Raw genomic sequence first — 11,099 nt, 5'->3', positions numbered from 1 at the left:
GCAATAGCTGCACGTTGTTTATCAAATTCTTCCATTTTCTTTCGAAACCGTTCAATCTCCCGCTGATGTTTTTCTTCTTCGCTTCGAATTGCGGCTTCTAATGACGATTCCCTCTCATCAAATGTCGTACGGGCAAGTTTTAAACAATCTTCCAATTGTTGAATCTGCTGTACGTACGCTGGATCAGCCATTGATCCCATTGACACACCACGTGCACGCATCTCGAGGATATTGAGCAACGTCTCTTTTGTAAGCATCGAGTCGCTTGCCGTCTGAGCGAGGCCAGGACGAGGAGGTGACCGAGCTACATCGTTGCTAGACTGCGCCGAAAGAGCTCCAGTACTACTCCCACTACTACTTAGCAACGGGAACGTGCTATCAAGAACCATTAAAGTAGACGATGGGTCACTTAAATTGGTAGTGTTCAAAGAATCTTGAAGTCCAGGCAGCACCACATCTTGTATCGACATTGGCGCTCCAATTGTCGTAGTAGAAGTAGTCGCATTACTCGATATCAGTCCACTCGGAAGCCCTGAAGTCGAAAGGCTCGAAGTCGATGCAGTTAATACACTCTGCGCATGATCTAATCCCGACGAGTTTAATAGAAACGGTTGCTGCGGTTGATAAGCTCCAGGAGGCATATGAACAAACGTCATTTTTAAAACGTTTGGAAACGGCTTTGACGAGAAGGAATACGGCTCCGGAGCTTCTTCCCACACATCTTCTTGAACATCCGAGAGATTATTGATTTTTCCTTCCGTCACAAGAAATCGTATCGAGTCGGCAATATCTTCAAGATCTGGCTCGCGAATTCCAACGTCCACCGCCAATTCACACGTGACTTCGTAGGTGCTATCCGCAAACAAATTAAACGGAAATTTTATTTCCTTGGATTTGCCATCAATCATAATGCGAAGACTCAAGAGAATGCTATGCTCATTGTCAGGATCTTTTGTAGCTTTAATCTCATGTCGCTTCACGCGCTTTCGTGCGTTAGTGGACGAAGGCTGAGATAAAGGGAGCTGGGAACCAGCGTCTGCTAACGCAGCAGCCACAGCCGCAGCAGCCGATGGTCCATGAATACTTGCCCGACGAACAAGAGACGTCTGAGGCACGAGAACTGGCTCTGGGAGTTGCAGTGATGGAATGTGTGCATGTGGAGCAAGAGACGGCGTCAAGAGTCCTGGAGCTGAATTTGGAGGCTCCACTTTGGTACAATTCCCACCAACTGCACCAGAATCTTCTGTAAACAACAAAACTGTATCACTCGCAACGGGAGAATCCACAGGACTTTCAGCGTACTCTGGATTCGAGTCGTTTTCTAAATCCAAACGATGTCCTCGACCACCCATAATGTTTATTCGCGTGTTCTGAATGGCACTTTCAGAGCCAGGTAGTGTTGCTAAGAACCGATCAACGTGCGTATCGGAACTGCTTTTTTCAGACATGAGCGGTTCGTCAGCACTCACCATTTCGCTAATTACAGGCAGAGAAGGCGAAGTCACAAATGATAGGTTCGCGGAGGAAGGAGGAGTCGAGACTTCTGCGGGAGTTGACGCTACAGTCGCCGTTGTCAACGACACGGAGGTCGTTGCCACGGCATGTGGCTCCACAAAGCTATCACGAGCACATACTTCACTTGAAACTTGCCGTAAAGCATGCGTTCCAGCATTCTTTTCTTCAATTAAAGCCACTGCGATGCCATTGCTTCCGTTACTTGGTGGTACTGCCACTGCCAAAGTCGTCAACTCGTCTTTCATCTCGAAGGACATTGAATTGCTTCGCTCCGACATTGCAAGCACGACACCATCTTTTAATCGTCCTTCCATATTAAATTCTTCAGCAAACGACTCTTCTGCTACTCGTTCAAGACGCTGTTGCTCGACTTTGCTATCCCGTTCGACCTTGTCTTCGTCTAAACACTCGACCATATCATTATCATCGTCTTGAGCTTTTAAAAACGGATGATCCAATAGATACTGCGCCGTCACGTCAACCAGTCCATTTCCACGCGACAAACACAACTCAATAAAGTCACGAGCAGCTTGACTCACAACGCGTTGGAGGCCTTTCGGTCGAATTCCTGCCGTAACTTTCTTGTAAATTTGCGCAGGATTGATACATTCCGAGTACGGCACTTCTTTCGTCACCATTTCCAGTACACACATGCCAAACGCATAGACATCGACTTTTTCATCGTAGCTTTCGTCGTATAACTCCGGGGCCATAAACTCCGGCGTACCCAGTACACTCTGTGCCTTTGAGCGCTTGTCCACAGCCAATTGAGTCGACAAACCAAGGTCTCCAATACGAAGATCTCCCGTATTGCCATTGACAAAGATATTGTCACACTTGAGATCCCGATGAATGACAGGAGGGTGTTGATTATGGAGATAATGAAGCCCTTCTAAGATTTGAATGCACCAGCGTTTAATGATTTTCCACTTGATATATTGAACGCGCTTGATATACGACTTGAGTGTCCCGGACGTCATGATCTCGGTAATAAACACGACTTGATTCTTTTCTTTCGAGAACCACGAGCCATAGAAATTAATAATGTTCTTGTGCTCAAGTTTTTGCAACAATTGCACCTCTTGAATGATTCGAGTCTTCTCGGTACTAGGCAATAAACCAATGTCAATGGCATTCCACGCGACGTCGATTCCTTGGTCGGTATCATACGCTTTATAGACCGACTTGTAAGCCCCCGTACCGAGTCGAATATCAAACCGAATGTATCGGCCACGAGGTGAATGTTCAACAGGACGATCACCTTCTTCACGTACGTAGACGTCACTTTCGTCCATTATATTTGCGCGATTGATCTCGAGGGTCTCGAAGAAGCTACGTAGCGGAAGAGAAATGGCTTGATTAAGGCGTTTCTTTACCTTCTAGCGAGTACGAGACACAATGACAAGCTACGAGGATTCGCAATAGACCTTTTTGGCGTATGTAAAGACTTAGAAACAGCGGAAAACGTCCAAGGAAGCAGCTACGCGGCCTTCGTAGCGAACGGAGAGATCGAAACAATCGATTGTAGCTCTTGTATTGATCCGTCTGGAGACAAAATTTGTCTGGTCAGAAGCCCCTAATCGACACAATACGGAAAGCTAGCTTTCGCTGCTTAAAAGGACCGCGGGAACGCTCGAGACGCTCGAGACGTCGCGTTGTTTATGCCGCTTGGGTCTTCGGGCTGCGCGCGTTGTTGGTCTTTGCTCTTGGTACTGATTAGACTTGTCTTTTGTAAGAGGCATACAAAAAGGAGGACTATATGAGGTTTTTTCATGCTTGTATTACGTGCAATATGTATACATATGTATGTAATTGCAACAGAGACTGCCACATCGTCACATCGCATACCGACTTTTTCCACTTGTGATAGCGACCAATCGTATCACCCCGTTAGGAGCCTTCTGATACGATGCCGATATGAGAAGCTGGCAAATAGAAATAAAAAAAACTTAGCAAGAATTAAGTGGATTCAAGAGAACGAGTTCTACGAAATGAATGAATTAGGCACAACTTGTCAAAATAGGCCAGCACGTTATGAAATACGTTTTTTCTTTACATTACGATAAAGAATACTGAGAGCTAGTATGATAGGAATAAACTCGATAGGTTTACTTGTGTTTAAACTCAAATGTAATGACAAGGAGCGAAAATTAGCAAAATATACCATTTGAAACGATTAAAAGGCTAGCAAATTGAAAGAAGCAAAGCTTGTGGTGCGCGCATCCTTTGGCTGAGCTGCTTTAATATGCGTCCACTTTATGACTCGTCTACAGCTTAAGCGAGTCGTATGGACTTGAATTCTGTGCACACAATCGACTCAAATTGTAGTATAGCATAACCCAATTATATAAGTAGTAGTATTGCATAAGATGCGCTCGCCGTTGTGTCTGCAGAACAACCACAACCGTCCAGATGTATAATGCCGCGACACCAGTACTGATAATTTTGACAATTTCTCTTAGCCCAGAAAACAAAGAACCATATAAAATAATACCGGTACACGGAAGAATAGATTCAAATAAGCCAAAAATGGACAAAATATGCGAAGTAGTGCGATTAATACTCTACTCCTTAACAATGTGAATCGGGTTTGGCCATAACCGCTCAGAAGGATAATAACAACATTTTGTAACTGGATTATTAAATGGTTGAGCGAGTTCACCGAGGAATTTAACGTTCACATAAACAATCTCCTCCCAATTACAGACGGCACCTGGTCCTTTACAACTACACGCAAATAGCATTGCCACGAACCTTCCACCGCCAGGACCGCTCATCCAGTTCACACTCGTATCTCGAAGTCTCAATAGAAAGAAATGCTCGGCTTTTTTCAGTCCGGTTTGAAAGCACGGCATGTCCAAACCATCATGCCAGAGCAATTGAACTCACTAAGCGAAAGCTCTAGTTTGAAGCAAAACAATGCAATCAGGAAACTCGATCGACGAACTCCAATGAATATGGTGCTCGAAGCCTTCACGGACTTGAGCTCGAAAAAAATATCGAGTAAGATTTCAATGGGCGCATCACACTTTCTTTCTTTGCTCATATAAAGAATGCGGAATTCTTAAGGAAGAACTACGACGTCTTATTGCTAGAAATAACACCTATAAAACGAACAAGAGGAGAGTACCGTTGCTCCACGTTGTTGGAAATCCCATGGTATATCCCACGTTCTCGTCGGATTTCGTTTTCATGAAGAACGAAAGTGCTGACTGTATGTTACCGCGATCAACTTTTTATCGACGACTTATCCTCGACGACCATCACCCGAAAGTATTTGTTATTTATCGAGAGCTTGCTCTCTTAAATGTTTTGCGGATACCGTTTCCAATGGTAATTATCCTGCTTTGCATTTGGCACATTGAAAAGAACGTCGTCGCTAAATGACAAGCCTCCTTTTACTGCAACGATGGATGAGTGGAAAGCGTTTTCGAAGGATTGAGTCGTGCCATCCTTTGTTTGTGATCAGTAATTTCTGTCAATGTTCTAAGTGATTCCTTCTTGTGCAGGTGATTCACTAAAATACTATGGCGGTGTTTAATGTAAATTGGGACGTTTTCTAACTCATATGGGCTGAACTCTACACAGAACGGAAGAGTATCTAGCCAAGTCGTGAATCGACCCCCACAAGGAAAAATTCATTTGAGCATGAGGTTCGGCACTTCGGTCACACAGTCACCTCACGCGGAGTAGGTGCCCACAATATCGTGAAAGAGCTCATCGCAAGCAGCATGAAAAATCTGTTTGAGTATTGCAAACGGTAAGTTGAGTCCATAAAAAGCTTCCAGATCGAATTTACCACAGAACTGGCAAAGCAGCAAGTGGTAGCTGACCCCATGTGGTGATATCTTTCAACATATCGACCGGAAAATCTCATGTAACGCACTTCGGAAGTATTTGAACAGGTAAGTTTATAACATTCCTTTCATCCTAAGTTTTTTTTCCAATCACTAAAGGTTCGGAATGACAGCTGAAGAATGCACGACTTCCAATGGCAACCGGCGCGAAGCCACGCTCTTCTACTTTGGCCACCATCTCGAATGTCTCTTGCAAACACTAGTTGCGGCCGATCATCGCAAGCTGGAGGAGACTTGAATTGAACGATTTTGATGTTCATTGGCACCTCATCAACTCCCTTCAGTACGACCTCCAGTTGCAGGCCACCCAGATGATGCTTTGCCAGCCATTTTCGAAATATTACGAGACAATTTCCGCAACCTGCCTCGACACTAGAAAGAGACAGTCTTGGACGATCTGGAAGAGTTATACAGGTATTTTTTATGGGCGATAGGTTATTTTACGTTTGATATCTCGATGGGTACTAACGTGTCTAAAAAGGAAACACCACAAGTCCTCGAAGAACCGGAAGTTGCTCGAACAAGAAGAGGACCAAGCGGAACGAGTAACAAGACCTCGACGCGACGAGTCCCTTCTCAATTCGAACACGTAGTGTGGATGCCTCTTAAGAAAAGGAAGACGCTGATGTGCGGTGCTTACCATCAAACGGGACGCTGAGGTTCGTCTGCAGCGAGCCTCGTTAATGTACAGAGCCGAAGTCAATCTTACGCAACAGTTAATCGTCATCCTATCGAGTCCCCTAACAACAACAGCCATCTTTCCAACATCCACTCTCTAGACTATCCATATCAACCCACCATATAAAGATTTTAGAAAACAACCTCGTTCTTCCGGGCACTTCTTCTGGACGATGAGAGTTTAATGTGATAATACGCGCACGCCGGTTCATCTCCGCAAAATGTCCTTAATGAACCATTCGGAGGAGATGAAAATTGTCCTCAAATTGAGCATATAAATCTGTCAGCAAAATCTGAAAACGCGAAGCACTACCGATAATATCGCAATAGAACAGAAGTAATATTTAGGCTTGTTGACATTTTTAAAGTGATTTTATTAGCGCGTCTCGGACAAGCACAGATATGTCTGAGTTAGAACAGCCAGCGATCTTGTTATTAATATCATGCGTTGGATGAATTATACAGATTATTGCACCAGACAATCGTAAGACGAATAACTAATGCAGGAGCTCGAGTCAACTTACAAGCCAGCGAACCGCGCAATTTGGCTGTTTCTGCGGTGTTTCGGTGCCATTTCCTCCTCTGTGAAAAGAAATTCAGCTAGGTTTAATGATTTATCTCGTAAGCGATTCCCGATAAATATCACTTGTCCACATCTACGGCTGCTGCCCCATTTAAGAGCCTCATGTAGCCTTCAACACGTTTCATGGTAGTTTCTTTAGAAGTAAGGTTCTTCTCGTCTGTGCAGCATCTGTGTTGTGTATATCGCACGTCATATGTCGATCCCTGATGCAGAAAAGTATATTTCAACGCACATTTTCACGCCGACCATAAATTGCTCTGGCGCCCTTTCGTAAAATCAAAAGGTTTTGTGAGCTGTGATTGGTTCGATCAATTGTCTGTGGCCGTAGTAGTTTTGTCTGTAGCCGTACTTTAAATGTAGCGGCTGCCTTATATTTACTACAGTTCTGTATATAAACTCACCAATACATGGAAAACTTGCATTTATACTTATAAACAATAAAAAGTTTTGTTAGTTCAGTTTATCTATTCTACGACTCCCAATGTACCTCGCCAATACTGTCTCCGAACAACCGCTCAGCTCGATCAATTCATTTTTTCTTCTTGCGAAAAAGGGCGCGGACGTTCCAGGGACGTTTAAGTATCCTTTCAAGGACGCTCAGCAGCCGGTAAGGTGCTCATCTGGCTAAATTAACGGGGTCCAGATGGTCGTTCGAGGCACCTACGATCTGTATATACGGTTATGCTATATAATCTGACCAGGTTCAGCGACATTGGGTCCATAGCAGCCTACTTGCGCTCAAAGATTTAAACCGATTTCGAGCAGGGGGGCATCTATAAACTTAAGAGCGGCAACACATGTCTCTTTTCGCAGGATGCCCGAAATCCCTTAAAAATGTAGTGCATTTCTTTGGTTCGGAAACTCAATTATTATTCATCATCCAGATGCAGGTCGTCGACTACACTATCTACAGAGTGGAACTCTGGGACATTCAGCGGGGAGATACAGCTCCCCTGGCGCCTTGGGTAAGCACCACCTGTTCCAATTGTTTGAATGCCTGCTCATACCTCCCTGCGACCAAACCAAGATCATTCAAAAATGTGTACTTGTTTGTACCTATCGGGAACCCTGGTATCTCGAGCTCGCCCTCTCGTTGAAGCATAAAACCCCGTCAACGAATAGTCGGGATACCTAGACTGGTGGCACCCTGAGTACCCAGTACAAAAATGTGTCCGCCTGGTAAAAACCGGCGTTTTTGGCGAAGATGTGTAGGCCTTAGCCGAAAAGACATTTTCGGGTCGTTAGCTACACTGCAGTTTGATGACTTAAATGTACCTCTCAAAACAACATTCAGCTGGAGATTCAATTCGCGGATGCACAATTACGCGAAACCTCCATGTGACAGAGCTGGCACAAATTTTGAAGCTCCGCGAATTCATCACGCTGACTTAAGGCAATTTTCTTGGCGATGCTTTAGCTTAAGCTCTCGCAGAATGTGCTTTTGACTACCCTAAAGCACATTCTGCGAGAGCTTAAGATATGAGAGCCTTACGGCTAGTATCGAACGAGGAATCACCAAGCTGGATTTTCAATTTGGAGGATCAGAAAGCTGATGACATGCGTTTAAGTGTCATTAAGAGCGTTGGCAGGGGGTGGGTGAAGATGACCAGGGAAGAATCGGCATCCCTATCTCATATGGTTTTTGCATGACTAAACCTTAGGAAAGAGAAGCCGTGGTTGAAAAAAATAGCTGGGTGAAAGTAGCACTCTTGGAATGGCTGCCATTCTTTACATCGCGATATCTATGTGTTGCATTGTGAAGGTAACAAAGTATTGTCCTACTTCGACCAAAAGACATATCCCAGTAGTAGAAACTGCTTAAGATTTTCCGCTATTTCTTATGACGGACATCTTCGAGCTACAAACGGCAAAAATAGAGGTGCATCTCGCACTTCTATTGATAATTAGGTTCTGGGGCCGGCATTATTCGGCTATTCTACACACAGCAGGGCGGCAGATCTGCTCAGCCTCACCGATAATTGGAAGTTGCAGCAGGGGAGGATACGCCAATAATTGTTACGTTAGCTTTTTTGCTCGAGGAGAAGTGTTCTCCTCTTTCGACATCGGTCAGGGTCACCTGTCGGATGGTAGTGAACACACCTCGCTCGTCGTCCACTCCGAATGAAACAGGTTGTTTTCACGTCGTCGATGCAGCAATAGTTATCCTGCCGGCGTCGATGAAGGCGAACGACCCACGGTGGGCCTGAGTCGTCTTGGAAAACATGGGCACGATAGTAAGCCAAGGCTCGACGCAGAGAACAAGGGTGCTTCAACACAGGTGGGCCGGCGCTGCATCTCGGCAACCATATACCACTAGGATGGAAGACCATATTGATCGCCAGCGCTATAACAGGCTATTGGCGTAGAACGGCCAGTTACGGCTTCTGTGCCATATCCACTTATTAATAGTAACCCGGAGGCGTGGCTAAGAACCATCCCGTTGGAGCCGGAGCTGCTGCAGAAGGAATAATCGCGGATTGAAGAAGCAATAGCGCTTCTCGTGGGCTGGCCCACCGCTTAAGACGCTTTGTCTTCCCTGAGGAATCCTAGGAAATTTCATTCCCCCTATCCTCCAAGCTAACCAGATTTTTTTTGCTATCCAGTTTATCAAGTACCGGCGCAAGGTGCAAGTTTTAATCCATCGGTTCGATCAATGGATCGTCAGCTTTTTCGACCCTCTCGGCTCGCCCCATTGATCGACGCTACGGATGATTGGGTCAAGCTGGGGGGGGATTAGACTACGCGGCATATAATGGATTATGTTTGTGCAACTCGCTTTGACGTATACGCATGAGTCATCACTTACCCTGGGCTGTAATGTTCGACATTGATATTCCTGCGCTGGCGGGGGATGGAGAATACTTGCTGGAGCCTCCAGGGAAACCAAACTTTCATCTACGCTGACTTCGGCAAGCCGGCCACTTCAAGGAGTCATGTTATTCGGCGGGAAGATCCATGGTTGACTGGCGCAAGCTCGCTTCTTTCTTTAATACTGAGTTGGCTCCTGCAGAGCAGCAGTTCCTGCTTGAGTACTATAGGCAGTTTACCGAGGCACATTTTATTCAGACAGGCGATTCGTCGTTCGACGCAGCCGGCACCACTGGCCACCATCGTGCGCTTTAAAAAACACTTTGCTTGAATCAGCAACACCTTGGTATGAGAGCTAGGTTGAAGACAATCTCTACATATATCAAAATGTATAAGGCTTAAAAGAACAGCGTTTGGGACGGTTAGATGTCGGCATGACGAGCGAAGACTATTCGTCAACGACCATTGGATTAGTGCATTCAGGAAACACATGTGCGCACCGCACCAGAGGCGACAATGCTGAGATATGGCCGGGCCCGACTGTAGGATCCGAGCCCATGTCGTAGCGTACTGGAGTACTGGTTCACCATAGCAGGCAAGAGTTGCCATTCTTCTCACCCCCAACCTGCGATAAATGCGAAGGTCTGGCCCCTGAAAAATGAAATACTCGAGCAGTCTCTATACCATTGTAGACGATGTACTTCTGAATGTGTATGCGCCAACACTGCAGCTGGAGCTGCCCATGTTTTACCTTCCATCTTCACTTAAACCCGCCCTCCTAATACGATTGATTGTTGGCAATTTAATTGCTTTCACAGCCCCCTCCTGAGTCGATATGGGAAGCGCTGCTCCAACTGGTCAGATAGTCCGACCCTCGATGTCGTTTGTGTCTACTCTAAGATTGTCTGACGCGCTGGTGCGCTCCGCGAACACGCATACGACGAAGCAACAGATATTTTGTGGGCCAATTGACATATTGGGATGGTGGATCGACCAGGCGCATTGGCAAATATAATGTACCTGAACGCTGGGTCGATCGCGTCCGGGGGTTGGAGAAACGTCTATCTTTAAGAGGTCAGGCCATCAATAGATGTTCTACGCTTGCGTGATCCGACTCGTCTCAGGCGAGGTCGGGTAGCCTATCCAATTCGCTGAGAAGAAAGCATGGGCAACTGGATTGCGGCTATATGGTGTCGTATATCATAATTATCCTCGGCATCACACGTCTTCTTGGGCCGTTGCCGACACTGTGGCGAATGCGTTTATTCGAGCGACAATATCCCGTCTTCAGAGCTTATAATCGGCAGCCGCTGCACCTCCAAAAGGGCTGTTGCAGGGAATGGAACGCGTGTGATGAGCCGATATGCCTGGTTGTATGCTGCGCCACACTAAAGCATATCGCTAGTTGGAATCATGCAATTGGCCAATCGAATGTTCAGGTATGGGCTAGTCACAGAATCGCCACAAACCAACTTAGCCTATTACATGAAGGTCTCCACGATGACAATAGTTTTCGAGCATTAACAGAGCAAACGGGCGCAAAGAAACATACGCTCACACCTTTTGACTTTCCTTCGGTACCCGTGTGCTGGAGGAACTTATTTGTGATTGGACGGGTATACAGGATGTCCCAGTCTTTTAGTGAAAACCATTTTCAG

The 11,099-nt window shown here is 45.7% G+C and overlaps 1 protein-coding gene across 1 annotated transcript; it reads right to left on the bottom strand.

The window, feature by feature from the left end:
* Positions 1–139: 139 nt before the first annotated feature.
* Positions 140–2,810, bottom strand: CCR75_001907 (uncharacterized protein; the record flags this gene model as incomplete). The annotated part of the gene is given in 2 exon segments (XM_067960008.1): positions 140–164; positions 178–2,810. The coding sequence occupies 2 exon segments, from the start codon at positions 2,808–2,810 to the stop codon at positions 140–142; spliced, it is 2,658 nt and encodes an 885-aa protein (XP_067816418.1).
* Positions 2,811–11,099: the final 8,289 nt, after the last annotated feature.

The sequence above is a fragment of the Bremia lactucae genome, linkage group LG4, assembly GCF_004359215.1.
Source record: "Bremia lactucae strain SF5 linkage group LG4, whole genome shotgun sequence".
Taxonomy (NCBI): domain Eukaryota; phylum Oomycota; class Peronosporomycetes; order Peronosporales; family Peronosporaceae; genus Bremia; species Bremia lactucae.
The sequence above is the reverse complement of the archived record's forward strand: the minus strand, read 5'-3'. Positions and strand labels throughout refer to the sequence as shown.